General features: G+C 42.7%; 1 protein-coding gene across 2 annotated transcripts in view; it reads right to left on the reverse strand.

Moving 5' to 3' along the window:
• Nucleotides 1-23,975, reverse strand: part of KIF13B (kinesin family member 13B) — a 211,656-nt gene extending 187,681 nt beyond the window's left edge. For both annotated transcript variants that reach the window (XM_037893849.2, XM_037893848.2), the window contains exons 1-2: nt 23,791-23,975; nt 15,766-15,859 (exon numbers count right to left, since the gene is read on the reverse strand). In XM_037893849.2, the coding sequence (XP_037749777.1) occupies nt 15,766-15,859; nt 23,791-23,845 (149 nt within the window). In that variant the 5' untranslated portion in view covers nt 23,846-23,975. The remainder of the gene's footprint in view (nt 1-15,765; nt 15,860-23,790) is intronic.
• Between the last annotated feature and the right edge of the window lie 761 nt (nt 23,976-24,736).

Below are 24,736 nucleotides of genomic sequence, written 5' to 3' on the forward strand. Positions count from 1 at the left end.
TGCAATGGCTATTATTAGGAAATTAAGGTCAAAGGAATTCATATTTGGGAGTGAGGGGCAGGGAGAAAGACAAGAGGTTCTGTAGGGGGAAAACCATGCAGACGACTGCTACTGGGGTCAAAGTGCACAGGCCATAAGACGCCACTCTAGAGTCAGCTAATATAGCTTATCTGCTGTTGGCAGTTTGAGTTCCAAGCTAAATGGAGTTCACCATTCAGCTCTTGGCTGCTACCTTTGTATCAGTGAATAATTTTCAGTGAATCAGTAGAACAACCAGACATCCTGTCCTCCCAGAACAGTCCCTTTCTTTCTCCAGAAGTCTGAAGGCTTAATACAGAACACCTTATTTTCCATTTTATGCTCAACTGCTATCCACACTGCTCCCTAGTAGTGCAGGTGCTGCAGGCCCTGAGAACCCATTCCCTCCAGCAGCGCTTCCAGGCAAAAGCTACCACCATCCAGGCTGGCAGAGTGGAACCTGGCCAGCGGCGGCATCAGCCCAGGAGGGGAGGAAAAGGACCAGCATGGAGAACAGGCTCCCCCTGGGATGAGGGGAGTGGGGCAACGGGGGTGGACAGAATGAGGCCCCAGGGCCCTGACTGGGAAGGGGAAGAGCGGGGAGGAGAGAAGAGTGGTGGGAGTTGAGAAAGACCAGTTTATTGTAATTTATTATTTTGTATTACAGGATTACTCTATTTTAGGCTGAATTTTTAATAATTACATGTTATGTTATTAATTTTATTGTGAAATTTATGTTACAAAACATTTTTTAAATAATGGATGTACTGTATATCAATGTTTATTACTGCCAGGAGAATTCTGCACCAACAAATTAAAAATTTTGTGCCAAAAATTAAAACTTCTGTGCACAATATTTTAAAATTCTGCAAAATTCTTTATATTTTATTTGTCAAAATGACAGTATAATCACTCCAGGTTCAATTATTTTTTGTAATCTATTTCAAAATACCTGTCAGCAAGTATGTCCGTAACAATGCAGACAACAAAAAAGATTCAGAAAATGTTTTCTTGACCAATAGATTCCTTACTAGGTGTATTAGTACAGAACTTTGAGTAATAATTCATTTAAACTACAATACAGAACCGTATTTCCCGCACTCCTCAGAAGCAAATCAAAGGCTTGGGGGAGTCAGGTAACTGAGAAGCTGAGGGAGAGGGAAGAATTGCTGGGAAGGAGCCTTGGAATGAAAGTCGAGGGTTGCTGGGTGTGGGCAGAAGAAGTATGGAACAGGGTTTTTTGGGGGTGGAAGGGGGGACATTGTTAGGTAGTTTAGGAGCCTCCCCAGTGGAGACCCTGGCCGACACCTAGCCTCTCCATATCTGCCCCTGTCCCTATGTGGCTCTGCACCCCCACTCCCCCAATCCTCATGTATCCCTGCATCTTCACTCCGCCAGACATAGCTGCCTATCTCCATGTGTCTCTGCACCCCCAATCCCCATTCTGCCAGGCATAGCTGCCCTTGTCTCTATGTGACCCTGAACCCCCACTCAGCCACCCTCTATCCCCTTGTGTCCCTGCACCCTCCCCCGCCCCCCACATCCCGAGTCTGTGTGATCACCCCAGCAGCCCCATGTGTCCCATTCTGTCCACCCCACTCTCCCATATCCTGTGCCTCCTCACCTGGCCCTGTGGACAGGGAACTATCACAAAGGCAGCCTTTGCCCCCTCCCTCTCCATGGCTGGCTGCTCCAGCCCATGAGCCAGCTGCCCTCTCTTCTGATGCCACATCAGTCAATGGTGGGCAAAATGTACAATTGCAGCTTCCCTTTGCCTCCCCGTCAGAATCAATTATTGTGCAGGCGGAGGGAAAAATCTGCGGGGGATATTAATTCTGAGCTTGCACAGTGGTACAGTATTCCCCCAAGAGTAGTTTATATAAACTAAAGGGGGTTTTGTTTTGCTTATTTATAAAGCTCTAACTCTTAGCATCCTTTCTGCCCATGATCACAGGTGAGTGACAGGTGTCCCACTTTTTCTTCATTTTGCTAATCTGGTCACTTTATGGTTCTGAAAACTTTATAGGGCTATTTCTGCAGAAAGATAAACAGAGGAAGCATGGCAGGGAGACCATCCATATGCATGTTGAGGAGAGACACCAAAACAGACACTACTGCGCCCTTTGTTAGCATTCAAATAGCAAAGTGACTAGATGGGAAACTGTAAAGACTGCTAAGTAAATTAGTTCCTGTGATTATTATTTAGATGCTAACATAATACAAATACTGGCCCCCAAATGAGGTTAGGGTCTCATTGTGCTAGGTGTTCAACAATGTTTAAGATACTTCCTGCCTTGAATGACTTACAATCTAAACAGGCAAGCCAAAGAATGGGAGAAAAAAAACATTAGACCCATTTCCTAGATGCGGAACTGAAGCAAAGAGGATATGCAGCTGGGAATGAGCCTCGCAGATATACAGACTGACACGAGCATGCCAAAAATAGCAATGTGGACATTGTGGGTCCGGCAGTGACCTGGGCTAGTCATCCAAGCTGGGACTCAGGGGGCCGGATGGGCTTGAGAACCTGAGCCACAATACCCATATCACTATTTTTAGCACACTAGCTCGAGCCCCAGTAGCGTGAGTCTGTCTACCTGCACTGGGAGTCTCACTCCCAGCCACAGGGTAGATATATCCCGAAAGATTAAGTGACTTCCCCAATGTCAAACAGGAAATCTGTGGAAGAGCTACGAACTGAATCCAGATTTACCAAGATGGCCAATGCCTCCACCACAAGACCATCCTTCCTCTCAGTGGTGACTTGTTTTTTAAAAATATATAGAATCATACAGAACTGTTGCTGAATAAATAAAAGGGAAGACTGCGGCTTGCTCTATTTCCTTCAGCATCACCACTTCTCAAAGGGACACTCACCTGTGGGCTAATGCTTACATTTTTTTCCAGAAGTTCATGCCCTAATATGAGAGTTCATGATTTTCAATCATGTAATGTTTGAAATCAAAACAATGTTATTTTACATTTCCCCAGTACTGTATGTAAATTCTCAATGCACAAGAAACAAAGCTAATATGCCAATCTGTTTTTATTGTCCATGCTGAAGGGATGGCAATAAAACTACATGAAAGTGACAAAAACTGGATTACAAATTTTCAGTTGTAATAATCTCAGTTGCAGCAGGTAAAGTATGTTTTTAAACCATCAATTAAAAAACCGCAGCGTGTCCCTTTAAAAAGAAGAGTGCCATGAATTGGCGAACCTTATTGGTTTTTCTACTGTGAGGATAGATATTCCAGTTCAGAGAGAAGGGTGCTGCTTTTTGAACAACTAACAGCAGATACTGCATTCCTGTATAACAGGCTTCTAAAAACAACAAAAATACCTGCCTACATAATCCAGCATTTTATAGGTAAGAGAGAAAATGGTCTTTTCCTCTGTCTTTTGCTTAAGGGTCATTGACAAAGATACAACAACAAAACCAAGAAGAGTACCTTACCCACTCAAGATTCTCATTAATTAAGATCTTCCCTATATAGTTGAGGCTTGGAAATAAGGGCCCCCAGTTCTGATCTCAAATCTGTTTTCCGCCAGTTTTACACTTGTGTAAGTGACAGCAGAAACAGATCAATGACCCTTACTTGGGCTGTCTGAATGTAATGGAGAATTAAGTACATCAAAGATTTAATTTCAAGAGGCAATTTAACTTTTGAGAGCTATAAAATTATTCCCTCCCCAGGAATCTTCCAAATACCTCAAATTAAGAGTCACAAATTCTAAATTATATTGCGTGCTGAGTTTAAAATTCCTCGGGATAATGAAGACACCACCACATTAACATATGAAATTCATCTCTGACTCAATATCCCTTAATGAGACTACAAACAATGTAGAAAATAATCATAGGCACTTTCCTTTCCACAGCAGGTATGGAATAATATTTAGAAGACTATATACAATATTTCAATATGTATACTCCAGTCCTTCCTCATCAAAAAGCTACGAACTCCCATAAGAATGCACAAAGCTTCTTTAACAACTATTACTGGTCATGTTAGCATACAGGGGAGTTTGAGAGCGAGAGAAGGACAACTCCCTGCTGAGCAAGCTGTGAGTACTAATCTTGGGGTGAGTGAGTTTGTTTGGGTGTTTGATTTTTGGTTCTCTCGTTTTTTGGTTTAAGTCACAGTGTCAGTTGGGATTGTGTGTCTGGGTATGTTTTGAGCCTTTGTTCCCTTCATCATCCTCAATCAGCCTTGTGATCGCCCTCTCCCTGTGTGATTAACAAGGAGGCAGGGTTGACCTAGAAGAGAAGGGATTAAAAGCCAGAGGCTAAGCGATCCAAGGTAACTAGCAAACAGGGAAGTTTGATAGGAAGTTTGTAGGAGGGAGACGTAATATAATCACTATGGTTAAGAAAGGCCGCATAACCAGTGCCAGTGCTGCTCCTGTCTCGTCCACCTGCATCTGTATCCAGACAGAGAACCTGACCATGGATGCCTCTACCCAGATGTGGATTTGTAGATACTCTGGCCTGTATTTCCCTTTCATAGAAAGCCAAGCTGGGGAGACTGTCCAATGTGAAAGGAGGTGTCTGCTGGAATCTCTCAGGAAGCAGGTGGGAAAGCAACAGGAGGTGGTGGCTAGGCTCATAAGCATCTGTGCCCAGGAGGAATTCATTGAGAGTATTCATATGGAGGCCTCCAAGGTTAATGAAGCTATCCACCTAGAGAGGACTGCTGTCACACCACCGGGGGAGGAGGATGCAACTTTGTCCACAGGGAGGACATGGCTGCTACTTACCTCTAGTAGCAGACAATGATCCACCCCTGCTCTTAACACACCAACCACAGTGATGATGAAGAACCATTATGTTGCACTTGCAACAAGGGATGAGGAATTGCCCCCAAAAGTGGAGGAGAAGCTCTGTATCTCCAAGGCTGGGTGGATTGCGACCACCACTCTCAACACGGTAACAAGCCTTGTGGATGGGGGGAAGCGGTAGATGTAGTATATCTTGACTGTAGTAGGACTTCCGATACTATCTTGCATGACCTTCTCATAAACAAAACAGGGAAATATATCCTAGATGGAGCTACTATAAGGTGGGTGCATAACTGGTTGGAAAACAGTTACCAGAGAGTAGTTATAAGTGGTTCACAGTCAAGCTGGAACATTTTAATTCTTTTCTTATTTAGAAACATGTGGATTTCTTGAAAGGTACTTCCTACCTTCACTGCAACAAACTGACAAATGGAAACAGAATTTCACCCATTTTGCTTGGACTTCAGGACAGGGATATTAATTAAATGAAATTATTCAAGGAAATGGCGAATTAAAACATGCTAAGACACCAAGATGACTGTATCTGTATTACATTTACAGCCTTAAAAGGAAATCCATGACCTGGTATACCAAGCTTTTGATGTAGACTAACTTTTCCAAAGGAAAAAAAAATAGTTGTGGGCAGTTCTTTGTAAATTGCTATGTTGACATAAAAACCTGACTCCCATTTGAATATTTTCATGTAGATGATTTTTCTAGCTTTCATATGCCATATATAAAGACACTTTTTTTTTTGTTAAATCACAAATGATGATTCATCTTTACTACTAATGTCAATTTGCACCGAGACTGGACTATGAATGATACACTTCTTGCATGTCATCTAGAAGTAGACTTGTTTCTCAATTAAAAAACTTCTCCAACTATTGACAGACGTTTGCCTGAAAAGCAAGCTGCTGAACAACTAACATCACCATGCCATAGAAAGCAGAAGACAGTAGCAAGTAGGTCAACAATGTTAAAAGATATTCCGTAACGAGCAGCTGTATTACATATCCTGAAAAAACAAAAACACCTTTATGTAATGTGAACTTAAGGTTGGCAGGCATATCACAGGTGGTTTTATAACACACTACTGTTCAGGATGTTATGGATAAGAAGAAAAAAAAATCTGAAATGCAGTCAGGGTTGCACTTCTCAGACAAGGCACCCAAAACAACAATACTCTTCACATATGGATGCCACCTTATCTTCTCTTCTTTGCAGACAGTGTAGGTTATTATAGATTTTGCCAGATTAACAAGGCTAAAAAAGAAACTTGTCTTACCTCTGACTGTAGACTGCAAACCTATCCTATTGTAATCTGCCTTCAAAATCCATTTTATTTGTGAGTCTCAGTGACAAAGACTATAGCTCATGACATGCTATGAAGCTGCATGAAGACAACTGGCATATTCAAGGACTCATTCTTAGTGATGCTCAGCACCTGTAACTCCCACTGAAAACAGGGGAGCTGGGAGATGCTCAAGACCGGGTTCTAATTTAAAAAGAGTTTTCATTCATGTTATATTCCACAGTATAGAATTTACAAAACTTTACATAGCTCTGATTTGGATGGTCACAATGAAGGGAAGAGTGGCTAGCAAAGAGCCAGACTGGGGGGAGGAAAGAGGGATGGGAAGAACATTTATCCTTTTAGACATTTACATAATTGCAAAATTTTAAAGTTTATTTCATGTTTTGCTTGAGAAAATACAGCAGCTTCTTCTTATAGTCCTATTAAGCACACAAAAGCCTGCAGGGATAGTTACAGGTTCTCTTTATTACATTTTCTCCATAGCAAGAGTTTTTGATTAGTTCTGCATTTTCACTTTTAGTCTTGAGTTAGTATGAAACTATTTTACAACCTGATTACATTCTCAGTCCCAAACTGGTTGTCTTTCAAATGCAGAACCAAAAGATTCTTATTCCATTCACACATCATTTCAACTTTTTGTTCTAAAAATAAAAAAAGAACATTAAAATCACTATAGTAGGTTTCATTTGACAACTGTAGGAATTTCTGAATCCTTGTTTCATGTCTCACATCAGACAGCTCTCCAGCTCAAAGGCTGTCATGTGATGACCATATTTGTCTAGTTTCATAAATTAATACTTAAGGCCCTGGACATTATGCAGTTACTTAACCTCCCAAATGGCTGAATATATTTACATTTTTGCCAGGATGCTACATTAATCCATATATCACAAATCCGCAAAAATTCTCTTGTTGCTGCCACCTTCCTGTTCCTTAGTATAGACACCTACCATTTTCTGTACAACAGCCACCTTCTTCTCTGGCACAGCTCCTAAATGTCCAACTCCTACGCGTGGTAGGTGTTTCACATGGCAGCCACCTCCCCGTGTTATTCAACTCCTAAACCACATAGGAGTGGAACCTCCACTTCTGTGTGGTTTACGAGTCTTAGATGGCAGTTGCATACTCTTGGAAACCTCCTTCTGATGTCCTCAAGATAGTCTTTCAAATCCTTCTACCTCTGCCTGTCCCCACACTTACCCAGCTTAAGTTCCATGCAGGATGGGCAGTCAGCTGCCATGCAGAGTGCCCAAGCATCTCAGGAATCCACACAAGCTCTTGATGAATTCCTGTGGCATTTGAGATTATATATATATATATATATATATCTATCTCACACACACACACACACACACACTTTCAGAATTATTTCAGTAAAATTAAAGATCCCTTTTGAGTACAAAATACAGTTCAGCTCTACTACATAAATCAGGAAACATGCTACATAATTTAGATCTAATACGCCTTGTACTACAATAAGTCCTACTAATAACTGACTTAAAAAGTAACTGACTTTGCCAGAAATCTGTGCAACCACTCAAACAGCTAAGTCATAATTTTAAATGATAAAGGCCTGAATTAGAGGAAATATTTTACAGCTAAGCTTTAAGCTTCCTTAGGAAGTTGATCTATAAGTGTCAGCAGGAGTTTGTATGAAGGAATTTCATAAGAAAGATCTCCAGGTGATCTTACTGAACACATCTGTTAAATGCTGTTTTCAAACACTCAGGTAACAAAGCTACACAGGCAATACTAGTAATACAGGAAACATCAGTCTCACAAGGCTGTTTTTGCTCACTAGAGTTACTGGTTAGCTGCATTTCCAGACCCTCAGTACACCAATATGGATCTTGTGAATTGCAGGCTTCCCCTCAGCTCATTGTCAACAGGCCAACAAGTCACAGTCCAGGATTTTTCTGAACTTTTTCATAAATGCTATGTCCATTCCTTCTTCCTTAGGGGATGCTTTTATATTACAAGACACAGTATGAAGACTTGTTTAGTGTAAGACTAAATTGAATATGTAACCCATAAATTCCACTCACAATTAGAGCTTTAGAACTGAATATGAACACTCATCCATAAGGCAAGAAATTCCTCAATAGCATACTGAAGTGCACAGAGCCAATTAACTAACAAGTTCTGTTTCTACACCCGCAGAACATCAATTGTGAATTGATGCCATCCCAAGCAAAAGTAGCTACAACAACAGCTAACAACAGGGAGGAAACGGGAAAGAAAAAGGCTGTAAATTGTAACATTCTCTTTTCATCTTCAGGCACAGAAACATCTCCTTCCCCAGCAGGCTTGCGGTCAAATAGCAACATAAAAATTGCAGGACCAGACCTGACAAGTGATCCATCTAGTCCAATATTCAGTCTCTGGACATGTTCAATACCAGATGCTTCAGAGTAAAGTTCAGGAAACCACATACTGAATAGTTATGGAACCTGCCCAATAAAGGAAGCTTCTGCGTAACCTCAAGAAACAAGTGGTCATGGCTTATGCCCTGAATCATGAAGTTGATATGCTTTCTAAAAGAAAGTCACCCTACTTAATGTAACTGTGTACGTTCCCATCATCAATATAAATGGATAATCCTTTTATGAATTAATGTCAATACTCAATATGGCAAAAAGTTGACCATTTATTCCTACTCTCTCATCTCTTCGCTGGTTTTTAAACCTATGACAGCGCTTATTTCTCACCCCTTGACTACTTAGTTTCTTAAGGGATTTTGCCAAAGCCTTTTTCTTTTTTTAATCCAAATAATAATATATCAGCTAGCTTTCCTTTATCTGCTATTCTATGGACAAGTTCAAGTCAATTATTGTGCTACAGATTGCATATCTTAGTTAGCAGTTCAGCCACTTCACTCTGTAGTCCCTTCAGAACTCTTGGTTGTATGCTACTTACTACTCTGAACTCAAAGATCATTATTTTCCAGCACCGTGTCTTTTGATACATCAACCTCTTATACTGTCTCATCTTTATTACCTGAGAAGAGCAGGTCTGGGGAAAACCCCATCTCCCTCTCTTCTGGAACAGGAACAAAGAGCTCTTAACTTCATTAAAAAACAATCAGTCCCAACAGAGAGAAAGAGTTGAAGAGTTCAGCATACTGGATTATCTACTGTTTCATCTCAAACTTATTAAATCAGCCACTCATTCAAATCTGCGGTCTATGAAAGGTTCAACCTGCTCTAGAACAGCTAGGCTGTTTGCTGAGCTCCATGGAAATTAGTCCTGCTTTCTCAATACCCTGTCAAATTCACCTAGATAAAATTTATCTCCTAAGGTATATTACCAGTGGTGAGCTGGAGCCGGTTCGCACCGGTTCACTGGAACCAGTTGTTAAATTTAGAAGCCCTTTTAGAACCGGTTGTCGCGCGAGGGCTTCTAAATTTAACAACCAGCCAAAAGTGGTGCCTTAGGCACTGACACCGTGAGTACTCCAGGGTTGGAGCACCCATGGGGAAAATTTGGTGGGTGCAGAGCACCCAGCGGCAGCTCCCTGCCCCGCCCCGCGCCCAGCCCACCTCTGCTCCCCTTCCGCCCCCAAGTTATGCTTCCCCCCGCTGTGCTTCTCCACACACACACACACACACACACACACCCGCGAATTAGCTGTTTGTGCAGGAAGCCTGGGAGGGCTGAGAAGCAAGCGCCAGCTTCACGCTCAGGCCCAGGGAGCGGAGCGGAGGTGAGCTGGGGCGGGGGGCGCAAGGAGGGCCGCCCACACCGCAGCAAGTAACCTGGGGGGGGCGGGCGGGGCGCGCAGGGAAACCGCTCCCTGCCCAAGCTCACCTCCGCCTCCCTGGGCCTGAGCACGAAGCTGCCGCTTGCCTCTCAGCCCTCCCAGGCTTTCCATGCGAACAGCTGATTCGCTGGAAGGCCGCGGGGGGGGGGGGGGGAGAGGGGAAGAGAAGCAGAGTGGAGCGGCACGTTCAGGGGAGGAGGAGGAGGGGGAGGGGGAGGAGGAGGAGGCGGAGCGGAGGTGAGCTGGGGCCGGGCGCAGAGCTGCTGGTGGGTGCTCTGCATCCACCAAATTCTCCCTGTGGATGCTCCAGCCCCGGAGCACCCACGGAGTCAGTGCCTAAGGCGCCACTTTTGATGTGATCAGTGGGGGAGCAGCCGCTCCCCTTGCTCCCCCCCAGCTACGCTACCCCGCCCCTAGAAGCCAGAGGGACCTGCTGGATGCTTCCTGGGAGCTGCCCCAGGCAAGCAACGCTGGGACTCCCCACCCTGCCCCCCAGCAGGTCCCTCTGGCTCTTAGGGACGGGGTGGGCACCCACTACGGTGGCCCACGAGACCCTCCTGCCCGGTTCTGGGGGCAGTCAGGGGACAGGGGTGGAAGGGGCAAGGGTCCAGGGGGGGCGTCAAGGAACGCGGGGGGTTGGATGGGGCAGGAGTCCCGGGGTGGGGGGGCACGACCCCCTCGTGGGGTGAGGAGGGAACCGATTGTTAAGATTTTGGCAGCTCATCACTGGATATTACCCAGTGGTTAGCAGCAGCCATAATGATCCAATTGCCATGTCCCCATGGATCTCAAAGTAGAGCCTGTTAAGAATTTCTACTGGAAAAGGTTGTAGCCCATAATTGTTTGCCATCTCCCCCTCAAGTCTCTGTAGAGGCTGCCACATCTGCCTCAGAAAAACCTGCAAAAGGTGCGTGGCCAAAGAATCTTATAAAGGCACTAAAACGTTCTTGATTATATTTGGTTGGGCTGCTGCTTATCAAGTGAGCAAAGGAGAGGTAACTCATGAGTTCCAAACGTGTATACTGAGGATGCAAAAAATCTCAGAGCTGAATAAGATGCCAGCTGATTTCATCTTCAGCTTTCTGAAAATCCTTAGGGGATAGTGAAAACTGTAAATTTTTTATACAACCCAGTTTCCTCAAAAAGAAAAGGAGGACTTGTGGCACCTTAGAGACTAACCACTTTATTTGAGCATAACTTTTCGTGAGCTACAGCATCCGATGAAGTGAGCTGTAGCTCACGAAAGCTTATGCTCAAATAAATTGGTTAGTCTCTAAGGTGCCACAAGTACTCCTTTTCTTTTTGCGAATACAGACTAACATGGCTGCTACTCTGAAACCAGTTTCCTTAGCAACAGACTGTGCTGTCATTTTGAACACTAAAAAACAAACCACGATTTATGTTTTTTTAATTTATTTATTACTAAGAGCAGTGTTAGATATTTAAGGTCACCATCAATGACACTTGTAACTGAACAGTTTTTACCTAATATTAGTATAACTGAAATATCATTTTTTTGTTTGTTTTTGTTTATATACAAAAATTATCAAATGCATAAAATAGTCAGTTGCACAATTTACCCTGGAAGGTCCCTTGTTTATCAGTCTGTCATACAATAATGGGGAAGGGAGGGATTTTGAAAATAGTAATGTGACTATAAAACCATAAATAGGGACTGGAACTAAAGAACATACATAGTATCTGAAACTACTTTTAGCGCTTAATAAAGGCACATGGTTAAAAATAAAGTCCAATATTCTTTGTAATGCAGGCTTCTATTGGACTGATTTAGTAAATGCTGTAATTTACAACTGTCGCTCTTTGTTTATAACCCTGGGTTTGACCAATATGCAAATTAACCAAGGGTTTATCATTTACACACAATTATAATTATGCCCTGTAATTTATCTCCTTTTCCCTAACTGGTCAAAAGTAGTTAATTTCTAGCCTTTAAAAAAAAAAAAATCTGTCTGTTTAAATACTATGTTTTCTAAACAAAAAAAAAAGTCTAGAATCAAGAAGCCGTAGAAGCTTCAGGAAGTGCAATCTATTTATGGGTTATTCAAAAACTTAGTTCTTACAGACATCCCAGTTGTTATGCAGATCTTATCTTTTCACCCTTATCAAAATGAATTCACAACCTCCCCCCATGCCAACTACAAACTAATAAATTTTTGAATAATGCTTACAATGCACCGTAAAATTTTATGTTGGTGAGGAAATATGAGCTCTGACCTTTTGCAACAGAGAGAACACAAACAGCTCCATAAGATAAAATTAGGCTTGGTCTACACTAGGAACTTATCTTGGTATAACTACATTGCTCCAGGGTGTGGATTTTCAGGTGACCTAGTTATAACAACATAACCATAGGCACCAACTTTATGGGTGCCCGGCCTGCACTCCATCCTGAGGCCCCGCCCCTGCTCGACCTCTTCCCCTTGGATCCCATCCGTGCTGCACCTCCTCCCCCGAGGCCACAGCCGTTCGCTCCTCCCTGCCCCCTCCTCCAGTCATTGGTCCTTAATGCAGGAGGAGGCAGAAAGGAGCGAACAGCAAGTGGGAGGCGCTCAGGGGAGAAGGCAGAGAGGACAGAGTGGCAGGGGTGCTTGGGGGGGTCTCAGGGAAGGGGGCAGAGCAGGAACGGGAAAAGGCCAAATGGCAACGGGGCTCAGGATGGAGTGGGGGTGGGGAATCCACCAGCAAAAACAAAAGTCAGTGCCTGTGAACCCAACCCCTGGGCAGACCGTGCTATGTCAACGGAAGGGCTTCTCCGGTTGACATAGCTACCACCAGTCAGGGAGGTGGAGTACCTATGCTGATGGGAGAAGCTCTCCTGTTGGCAAAGGCAGCATATTCACTAAGTGCTGCAGCCGTGGGGATGGGAGGAGCTAGACAGAAGACAAACGTCTAAGGATTTATAGCTAAGCATTTTTTATGACAGCAGCTTTAGAGAAGTTTTTCTTGGTAGGCCTTTGCAGACAGTGTTACTGAACAGAGGGGGTGGGGGGGTGGGGTGTGTGTGTGTGAGTGATATAGCTTCCTTCTTTACAAGGGAGGAAGAACACACACAAAACCAAACTAAGATTGGAGCTAGTACTGTAGCATAACCAGCTTGGAGGTTATTCTGTAGATTTTGAAGTTGACCTACTTTACATGAGCAGATTACTGACACTACCACCACAGCCATAATAAGGGCTACCCAATACAGTAACTGGCTAGATTTCGCTGTCCCATGTAAGGTCACTCCTGGGTTAAGGAAGGCTAGCAGGGGTAATAAGTGTCTTTAAGGTGTAACCTGTTCAGAAACACACACACAGTCAGACACATTTCACCTAAGGCTTTCAAATCATTTGACTAGCATTCATTAATTTTCACCATCTCTAATGAAATAGATAAATACAAGATCCATCCTGCAGATGGGGAAAAACAGAAGCAGAGATGTTAAAGCCCAAGTTTTCAAGATATCCATTAAGAGTTGGAATAGAACTCAGGAGTTCCAACTTTTCTTTTAAACAACACTCCTAGTTATGAAGTTTTGCTTTACAAATCTAGAGTATCATTAAAAGATTAGTCACTGAACATCCAGTCATATGTAAGTAAAGCCATAAAGCAGCCGGAACAGTTGACTTGCTGGATTGTTTAATGTTTAAAATAAAATAAAAAATAAAACAAAAAAAAGAAGTCAAACCTTCCAAACTCTACAGTTGATTATTTTGTGATGCAGGGGAAAGGCAAGTGGGGAGAAGGAATCCTTTTATTCCGTTTTAAAGGAGGCTAAGAGTTACCAGTAACTGAATTATAAATTGCCTTGTTCATGTACAGCCTCACTTCACAGTCCCTTATCCCAAACTAGGACACCTTATCAATTGAATTTTTGTTACTGCCTGAAATCTTCTACCTAAAACTTGAACATAGCAGTGAGGAATTTTCCAGACTCATAGGCCTGGCCTCGAGGAATTTGTGTGGGTAGGATGTAGGGACAGCGCAGATGTTTTGGTATAAATCTGCTAGCTAGAGATATGTTCCCTCAACCCTCGTACCACAGCCAAATTTCTCTGACTCTCTGCTACCCTTTTCAGTTATGCAGGACTGTATTTGTCCCTAAAGTAATATTTCACAGACTGTGGAAACTGGGAAATGGAAAATACTACATCAGATGCTTGCCTGTTGACTTGGCAACAGTACCAGATTTTCTGACATTTGTGGATGGAGGGATGTGTGATGCAGAACTTTAATCAGACTGGCCAGTGTCACAGGTAAAGGACAGGGATGAGGTGGCCACATAACCCATAAAAAAAACCCACAATGAACATGAGCTACTGTGTTCCACACCCCCAACCTCCATCTGGCTTTGCTCCAATTATATGGTTCTCAGTTTTGTACTTACGCCTTCAGCCTATTTGCTTAGAAGTGGGAGGAATGCTAGTTTTCCCTTCATAGGGGATACACACCTTGTAATCCCAATATAATAGTCTAGCAAATTTGAACTTTGCCCACTGTTTAGTGAGCTGACTCAGTCCAGGGAAGCGAAAGCACTTCTACCACATAACTGAATTCCCCACCCACAACAGGTATTTTAACTACATGTTCCTTACCCACTACCAGTGACTTTACATGAACAGTTTTAGACAACTTTCAAGACAGAATTAGTTGGTCTTGTAGCTATAGCAGAGGACTGAAGTCATGAGCTAAATAATATGGGTTCTATACCTAGCTCTGCCAGACTTCCTATTTGACTTTGGGCAAGTCACAAATGCCCTGAACCAGCTTCCACTGACTTCAGCAGAAGCCTTTTCATTGACATCAGTGGAAGTTTGCACAGGGTCTCCTTAATCTCCTCTTGCCTCATTTTTCTACATGCTACTTAGGGCTTGAGACGTTTACGTGACATCTTCTAGCCCAAAGACTAAGTCTTCTGAACAGGATGAATTACTGTGCCACTACACTCCCAAAACCACTGTAATTTTAAGGAAAAAAAAAGTAGTTATGCATTGTATTTAACACTGTCAACCAACTTTAAGTAAGTTTTTTGAAATGTAAAGAACTACAGTTCTTACCTGTTATTCTTTCCTTCCCTTCCTAGCTTCAATATACTTCCTAACTCCTGTTTTTGCTCTTTTTTAAAATAATGGATAATGTCATCTTTTACTGTATTGTTTTCAGTACATTTTCACTGGTCTCTCTCTACACTTCACCCTTCTTTCTTTCACCCCCCACTTTGTTTTCAGTTTCTCCTTTCTTCTCCTGAGAGCAAACAAGAAATAAGCTAGTCACTCTCCCCCTCTTTCAAACATCACCAGGATCTTTGGCATTTAGGGGTTAATACATTTGCAGTCTCTTGGCCATTTTCTACATAAAAGTTAGTCCCTGCCTTCAACGGTCATCTCCATGCTAAGCATTCCTAATGCATCTAATACCCTCAATATCTAGGCACCTACTATAGCTATAGATCTCTCCAATATGCCTGCATGTCCTTTCCCTTACTGACCAGACACAAGCAAAGTTGCATGAAAAAGTATGAGCAAATTTCCTTCTTCCAAAAATGAGGGAGACTTTGCCCTGCTCTGAAATCAGCTGTCATATCTAAAACAACCCACACAAGAGTACAGAAATGAATAAATGAAAAGGTAACTAACAGCATTATGGGTTGAAATATTAGTTAGGGAAGGGTGGTGTGCAAGTATTCACTCTAGAATCACCTGCAGATCTCAAGAGTACCTTACTGAAGTGGGTATACATTATTGGCCTCATTTTAAAGATGGGGGTAACTATATTGGAGAATTTAAGAAATGTGCCCAAGATTACATGCCGGAACCAAAATCTGCCAGTTGCTAGGTCCGTACCTAATGTATTAGACCAGTGCTTCTTATTTTAAAAGTCTTACCTGGCATCTCCTTTTGAAAGATTGGTGTTTACAGGATGAAGAATAACCTTGTTTGTGTCCACATCCACCACACATTTTGTATGCAGATCAAACTCTATAAAGAAATAAAAAAGTATCAAATGCCATTCTTAATGTACCAGATTTTATGCACTATCACTTCCTCTAGCCACCAAGCTCCCCACTAGCCACACAAAAAAAACAGAACTAGTGTTAAACTTCAGTGCCAGAGACAGTCTATTGTGATTGATTTAGTGTGATTTAAAAGCATTTATTCCTTTCAAACTGCAAGTACTGGTTGAGTTTTGTTGAAGGCTCTCCTTGCTGCTGTCACAGTTCCACATACCTAGCTGGGGACAGGCTGGCCCTAGTATGAGGCAAGTTTCCAGTTATGTACTCATCCACTGGTGTGACACAGAGATGTCATGCCAATTGCCAGCACTGAGACACCAGCAGATTCCAGACCAACTACTAGGAACATTTTATGTAATAATTGTGTGCACGTATAATATCAGCAAGGTGCACTTAGAGAGAAGAGGGGTGACACCCCTGGAAGTAATAGGCTAGCTGGTACAGGTAATAAAAACCATTAGGAGAGTGTGGGAATACTCTCCACCTCAAGTACTGAAACTAGTTTTTGGTAGAAGTGAAGCAAGACTGAAGTGTCTACTCACTAACAGGTGGAGCTGTCAATAGGGTGAAATGGGAGCAATATTATGACACTACATCTAGAAAACCCACTTTTACAAGGCCCAAAATGAGTAAATAATATTATTTCTATATTCAAGACAGATACGGGTCATATTGCTTAAATCACTCCTGAAAGATGCTCAGATACTATGATGATGAAAGCTGAATAAGAACCTGAACAGAATATCCTCACTTTTATATGCTAAAAAAAACCTTAGTTGAATCACCAAGATGTGTTCATGCCTAAACTGACTAACCATGTTTACTGTAATCCTCATCCCCACCTCCACTCTTTGCATAACATCTCAAATTTAGATTGTAAACTCTTTGAGGCAAGGACCGTGTGTTTCAAGTTATTCTGTGAAACACCTAGCACACTTCTGGGAACTACAAAAGTAACATAGTAGAAGCAGGTTTCTTTCATTTCATAAATGGCTACATGTAAAATGGAAATAGATTTGTTATTTACCTGATCACAAAAAGGTTTAAAAAAAAACCTCTGTGTGTGTGTGTGTGTGTGTGTAAGTGTGAGAATGACCTATGTCTTTGTCATCCTATGAATAAACACAAAACAGAAAGCCACGGTGCAAGGGTGCCAGAACCAGATTTTGTTTGGCGAGCACTAGTTCCAATTAATCTAATGTGACCCAACCATATAATTGTTCCCTTCTAATGCATTATATAAAGCACCAGTAAAGACCAGAGAAGTAGTTTTGTTCTGAAAGATTTTCAACCAGGCAAATTTCCGAAGCTCTTCTAATATTAGTTTTGACTTCCTCCTCCACGTACTGACAATCAGCTTGCCTATCATTATCACACAGTACTGTCAGCTTAACTGAGTTTATATTTATGCTCTACAGTTGTGACACGCCAAATTTTCTTGGTCTGGTTGGCTAGTAATTGCATTCCAAGATTTTTAATAAGCAGCTTATTCCTCACAATTACTAAAAATGTTTACATTTCTAGTGTAAAGCACAAAGTGGAACAAGAGATGAATTATTCTCAATCCAGCCTTGAAGAGTAGGTCTATCAGCGTTGTGTTTGGAGCCAATTGTCGTCCTCTGGCCCCGGGGATTAAAGGGCAATGAAGTGCTTCCTGTCTGGGGCTCCCCACCCAATCAGGGTCTCAGTGCAATTTAGAGAGATCTGTTTGGGAAGTACATTCAGAAGTTTGTAAGCAAGATGGAATAGCTCCTCAACACCACGGTCCTCAGGAGAAAGGAAGAAAAAAAACGTGCCAGCAGATTTAGCACATATTATACACTCTCTCTTTTGATTGTTACAAAGATACCGTAAAACCACCCTCTATGTAGAAATCCTGCAGACAGATTAGTATGTGTTAAACAGGACCTCAAGAAACAATTATACATTATTCATTATGTTGGAAGGGGAAATTAAGGGCATTAAGGCTACCTCTTGATTGACTGCTTGGGGTTGGCAATACTGATTAATGCTACCAGATCTACTGGGACTAGATACAGCATTAACTGGGGAAGCACAATCAACAACCACTTGTTTCAGTGAAGACAGAAAAATACTACCAGGATACAGTAATCAGCTGACTACTTTTGGAGAATTTGAGACTTCACAGTTTCATCATCTTGGAAAATATTTACTGTAGAGTAACAAAAGCCTATGTCAGAGCTGCAGAGCATGGGAATTGGGACATCTACTCGGAAAACCAAAGCGATCAAAAGTATCTTTGCCACCTACCCAAATTTACCTTTTGGACTTGCATCAGGTGTTTAACAGAGTCACGTGAATAACTGTTTGATAATGTGCACTCATCACTCATACGTGTCAGTATGATGAATGAATTTTTTTGAAAATTCCTACTGTGCAACTGGGGCATGAAGGAAAATGGTGGGCATTTCCTCTCTCCCCACCTTTTTCTTGATTCCTCCAAGGTGTGCATAAGGGGAGACTCACCTTCTTAAAATCATTAGAAGAAGAGCCCAGGTCCTGAACATCTGAGGAGCTGCATGAGTGGGGCTTCACCTAAGTGCATCAACCCCCTGGCAAGCCTTATGAGTCTTGTAAGAGATCCCACACACAGGCCATATGCTTTTAGCCCTGTGCCTAGCTCAAAGAGCTTGTGGGGTTATGTAAACTCTATCTCTTTATTTAGGGTGAAAATTAAGGAACTGCATGTCCAATTTCACCTCAAATTTTGTAGATAAATACAACTTTAGGTCCACACCTAACTTACCAGTTCTAAGGCAGATACAGCTTTCAGGGGATTTTATAGATTAGATCTGGGACCCAAGAAATCAGGCATATATAGAAATTTCTGAACTATTACATACTGATGTGGGGTATTTTTAAACAGCTACCTCTGAGGTGGCTATAGTTCAATGGTAGACAAAGTGATCTTAATATATAGTTTGTAAGAACTGCTTTGGGATACTTCTAAAGGAAAAGTGAGATATTAAAGTAAAACTTGTATGTCTGCAATTTATCAAAATGTTGGTCAATTCTGAGGAGTTATGTTGCCTTTTAAAACAACCATTTCAGTTTTAGGAAATCTGTTGCCTATATGGACTAAAAGGTGTATTTAATGTGATTTATACTGAATAGCTGAAGTATGAAAACTGTGAAACATGAAAATGGTATTAAGTGTATAAATAACTAAAGCTTTTATTTAAAAATGCAACACTGCCAGGTCAAATTTGGCCCAAAATATAAAAGTTCAAAATAAGCTTTCACAAAGTTTGAGACCAACAGACGTTTTACCTGATTTTTTTTTTAAAATGACAGTGGAATTTCTTTTATCCAATTTAAAACAGATTAACATGGCTCTGCAGAGTTTACAACTGTACATTGTGGTATTATGCTACTGCATGAGAACCTAAATGAGAAGTTAGGTTTTTGTTTACTAAAGTTTATCCAAGCTGAGAAAAATGCAGAAATCTAAATAGCATTAAATGTGAAGAGTTTTGAAAGCATTTGTTTTTTAATTTGAAGTTTTATAACACAAAAAAAGTTTTAAAAATTTTAAAGAAGCACCATCATCTTAAAAATTAGGTGTTTTTTTAAAAAAATATTGAAAGTAATTTCAGATACCACATATGCTCTCTGCCATCTTTTGTTTCAGAAAAATCTGAAAAGTCATTATTTCTTCCCTTTGCTATGTGAAAGACCCACACAAAGGGAAAACCAATTGATTATATACAAAGTGCTGTCAAAACTGCACAAAATAAACAAAACTAAGAAGAAAAAAATCTGAGCAAAGTTATAGCAAACGTAGGCATTCCTGGAATCTATAACTTCCAGAGACGACTGTGACACTTTCTGCCCAGGGCTGGAACTGTCAGCAAGCAGCACCGCAGCTCTCAGCCGCTGCTGTCAGCAGGCCCCCAGCAGCTCCTAGCTGCTGGGCAGCAGAGGGACCCCGGAGCTCCCAGCCCCTGCAGATGGCAGCCCCCCTCACCCCCCTGCAGTGGACCAGCTGTGGCGGGTGGGCAGGCCCCAGAGCCCCTTTGGAAGCTGGAACCTCCTCCCTCCCCATTTTGTCAGGGATATTTTTAATAAAAATCAAGGGCAGGTCACGGGCTTCCCCGAATTTTTGTTTATTGCCCGAAACCTGTCCATGATTTTTACTAAAAATATCTGTGACATAATCTGAGCCATAATCATAATTATTGTCCCTCTTTGAGAGTAAATACTAAGCACGCCCAAGGTGTTACAAGCATTTCTCAGTTATGCAATTATATTTTAAGCAAGCTGAAACAAACTAGAACCACATGCTTTATCTATGTGTCACTGCATAGTTTTCCACAGTGATCCCCAGGTTTATTATTGTTTACACTATGAGAGTTTAATATTAATATACTCTAACCATTCACTTTAAAGAGGATAATGGAGAGTAAAATCCTTGTGCTTCACACACGGTCATCAAGATATGACATTTACCACTTCATTTGTGAAACTAGCTATGCTATAACAATAAGATCAATCATGCATAATAAACTTCAATTCTCAGATACATCATTTATATTTCTGTAGTACCTTTCATCCAGAACATTTCACAAACAATATATTCATAACATAGTGGAAATGCAACCACCTCCAAAGTGCAGGGCAGCAGAAAGTTGGCACACAGCACATTGCATAATAGTGGAAAATATACTGCAAGGACACTAAGGGCTAGCCTACACTGCCGCGGCAGCACTTTAATGTGCCTTGTGTGGTTGTGGCAGAGCACTGCGAGAGAGCTCTTTCAGTGCTCTAAAAAAACACCTCCACAAGGAGCGTGGCTTCCAGCGCTGGTGCACTGTCGACGCTAGCCCTTTACAGCGCTGAAACTTGCTGCGCTCAGGGGGGTGTTTTTCCACACCCCTGAGCGAGGAAGTTGCAGCGCTGTAAATTGCCAGGGTAGACAAGCCCTAAGGAAAATTCCTTCTCTTGAAAAGAAGGCCTTAATATCCAAGCTGACACAAGAATCCTTTTTCTTACCTTCAACAAACTGAGTGGTACTCAATTTATCTACCTTGGAAAGAGGAAGGTCTGAGTTAACATGACAGGTTTCAGAGTAACAGCCGTGTTAGTCTGTATTCGCAAAAAGAAAAGGAGTACTTGTGGCACCTTAGAGACTAACCAATTTATTTGAGCATGAGCTTTCGTGAGCTACAGCTCACTTCATCGGATGACAGAGATTTAAACATACGGTTCCAAGGAATCTAGGTACTTCAAATTTGAAGCAGAGATCACTAAACCATCTTCTTCAGCTAATGTTATTGTTAAGATGAACAAGGGTATTGTATAGTTAAGATCCCTCTACACTAACATATAGGTATGGTACATCTCTAGATAACTGAAAGGATTTATATATGAGCTTTTGCTCTAATAAATTTGTTAGTCTCTAAGGTGCCACAAGTACTCCTGTTCTTTTTGCAGATACAGACTAACATGGCTGCTACTCTGAAACCTGTCATATGAATCAAACACATTTAGTGCATCTATCAATACTACTTGGAATGAAAAACAAACTTGAAGACAGAAGTGTAAAAATAAATTTTAAGAGCTCAAATTGTCTGTCATTAGATTTCCCTTATTTGTTTTTATGGGTCCAGTTGACATTTAACTAGGTCACATCACACACTTTTATAAAGTGAAGTCAAGCACTCACCCTAGCTACCATAAAAATAAATGTATATCACTTCACTTGAAGTTACAGATTGGTATCAAAAACCTGTATGATGAAATTGAGAGCTTGTGAATATTCTTTAGTAAAAAGAACCAAGAGACCCCAACATAGTTCTATTCAATTAAAGAAAACAGCTGTGAATAATAGTAATAATAAATAACAACAACAACTAGATACTTCGGTAGCACCCCAAAAAGGTTCAGGGTTTCATTATGTTAGTTGCTAACTACACAACAACAAAGATATGATTCTTGCCCAGAAGACCAGCAGGTGACCTCACTCTTATGAGTAGTTCCACAGAACTGAATGAGATTATGCACATAAGTGTTTATAGTATTGGGATGCAATCTGAGACAAGATGCAACAAATAAGCAACATAAGTGGACCAATGAATGTTTGCTCAAACACCCACTTCAATACAAGAAGTTAGTGTGGTAAACCTGTCTTGCAAGGAGGCAGATGTAGTTATTTATATGGGGCCCAATCCAATTCCCATTAGCTATAATGGGAGCTGGATTGGACCAATAGTACCATAGATAAAATGGTAATCCTTTCAGCAGAGAGATCCTTGTACTTCTTCTGCAGAGAACCTATTACTACATATTTATACAATGCCTAGAAGCATAACAAATAGATTTGCATGCCACTTTATAGATCTACAGCAGAAAGCTTCCTACCCTGAGGAATTTACAGTCCAAAGACAATAACAGCATGCAGACGTCAAGAATATTTCAAAGGTTAAGCTTCTACAGTCAGTCAGCAACAGGTTTATAATATTTTAAAATCTCCTTTTAAGGGATCATGAGCAATAACCATGAACAGAATTCAGACTATTTCTCATTTCACATCCAAAGACCTCCCAAGATTCATACTAATGTTACTAAAAATTAAAACGCAAATTACAACACAGGTTTTTTAAAATCACTCTCTTGCCTTTAGGTTTATAAAAAAAACCACAAGAACAACTTTTGAAGTGTTACCAGAGGATGATCCCTAAGACAGTCAGACTTTAAGACTGCATAACAGTACACAAACCTGGCATTACCTCACTGTTCATTACAGTAAGTTTCAGGAGCATCAGAAGTGTTGTACTGAGACACTAATTGTGTGCACATGTATATTTTTTCCTTAATTTATTTCCTGACTTTTAACAACACTGTATTTCCTTTTGTACATTTGTTTCTTGACCAGCTGCAACAACTGCATTTTTCTGAGTTTAAAAAAATCACAGTCAAAGAAAAGAAAAATACCCAGACTGTAATTAATATACCCCATAGGCAAGTTTTATTTTAAAAATTCCCTCGTCAATTCACACTTCCTCTTCCAGCTTCTTTTATCCTCATGTCCTCATAGAGTCTGGGACACTTTGGGTCACTCTCACACGCGCAGGGAAGAGTCATTTGGTGGAAGGGAGAAGGGAAAGCGGATGGGCGGGGGAGAATGAGAGGGGGGAAAACAGGGAAGGAAGAAATCTGAGTGGGAAGGAAGTGAGGAGACAAGGAAGGAGCCCCATTGTAAAATGGGTGCAAGAGGTGGGGGATTCTAGAGGTGGGAGACAGGAAGAGAAGACGGAGGAAGATTATGAAGGGGGAGACCTTAGAAGGAGTGAGACTCATAAAGGAGAGAAATATGGGGTGGTTACAGAGGGGACGTGAATTAGTCAAGGGGGGGGGAGTAACTTCTCTATGTGGAGGCAGCTTAACCCCACTCACCCTCCACAGCAGCAGGGTCTGTTCCTCCCTTGCCCTGGTGCTACCTGCTGCCAGGCTCCCCGGGGGGGGGAGAAGGGCAGTAAATCCCCCCCCCCCATACACAGTGCTTGGCTTGGTGCGGGGCTTTGCTCAGCGAGGGGTGTCCCTCTCTCTTCAGGGACTAGTGTGTGTGTGTGAGTAAGTGTGGGGGGGGGGGAAGAAGCGGGGGGGGGTCGGTCGGTGTCTCTCCCCACTCAGAGCGCGGGGGGGGGGGCGGGGTCGGTCGGTGTCTCCCCCTCAGCGAAGGGCAGGGTCGGTCGGTCTCTCTCCCCACTCAGAGCGGGGGGGGCGGGGTCGGTCGGTGCCTCTCCCCACTCGGGGGGGGGGCGGGGTCGGTCGGTGCCTCTCCCCACTCAGAGCGGGGGAGGGGGGGTCGGGGTCGGTCGGGGTCTCTCCCTTTCCCCCCTGGGCCGGGCGCGCAGGGGGCTGCGCCGCACTCACCCCTCCTGTTCATGGGACGGACCCGCACCGCCACCTTCACTTTGGAGTCTCCCATCCCGCCGCCGCCGCCGCCGCCGCTCCTCCGGCTCTCCCTCCTCCTCGGCTTCCGTCTTCCAAGCAGGCACGGGACACCCTGCCGGCAGGGGATAGCGGAGGGAGGAGCGTCGCGACACTCTGCGGGAGGGAGCGGGACTACAGCCCCCAGCGGGCCACGCGCCAGCCTTCGGGCCGCGAGGGTCAGGAAGGGGTGATGCATGCTGGGAAGCGTAGTCCCCGGGTCCCTGTCGCTCCGCGTAGAGCGTTGCATGCTGGGACATGTAGTCCCTTGAGGCTGCAGGGACCATGTTCGGTGGCGCCCCAGCCTTCTGGCTCCCTCTGGCCAGCGGGTTCTGGGCAATGGTGGGGTAACATGGGAGAGGTGTGGGGGTCATGGCTGCCCAGCTCTGAGCTAGTGTGGTGCAACAGGCAGAGCGGGGTCTTATTTCTAGGAGAGGGTCCCTTGGGGGGAGCTGGGGGCCTGAGGCATCAGGACTCCTGGGTTCCATTCCCAGCTTGGTGGGGTGTGGGCTATGGGCTCCAGTGGTGAGGGGAGATGTGCAGCTGTGCCCCAGTCCTAGCTCTGGCACTGACCTCGGGCCAGCCTTTCCGTATCTCAGTTCCCTGTCTATACCTGGGAGAATGAAAGTCACCCTTCTTCAGTGTACCTGGATAATACTAGTACTTCGTTCTGGGGGGAGAGCACTGTCTACTGGTTGGAGCAGGACGTCAGAACAATACCACTTTCTGCATTAATCCAAAATTTCTTCAATCTATCTTCTCCTCAGTTAGTTGTTCACGCACATACAACTCTCCCATTTCAAACAAACAAGCAACCCCTCTGAATTAGTCAGACTATTTTGCCTACAGGCTATGATGAAAAAAAAAAAAGAGTGATTGACTTATCTGT

The sequence above is a fragment of the Chelonia mydas genome, chromosome 3 (genome assembly GCF_015237465.2).
Source record: "Chelonia mydas isolate rCheMyd1 chromosome 3, rCheMyd1.pri.v2, whole genome shotgun sequence".
Classification (NCBI taxonomy): domain Eukaryota; kingdom Metazoa; phylum Chordata; order Testudines; family Cheloniidae; genus Chelonia; species Chelonia mydas.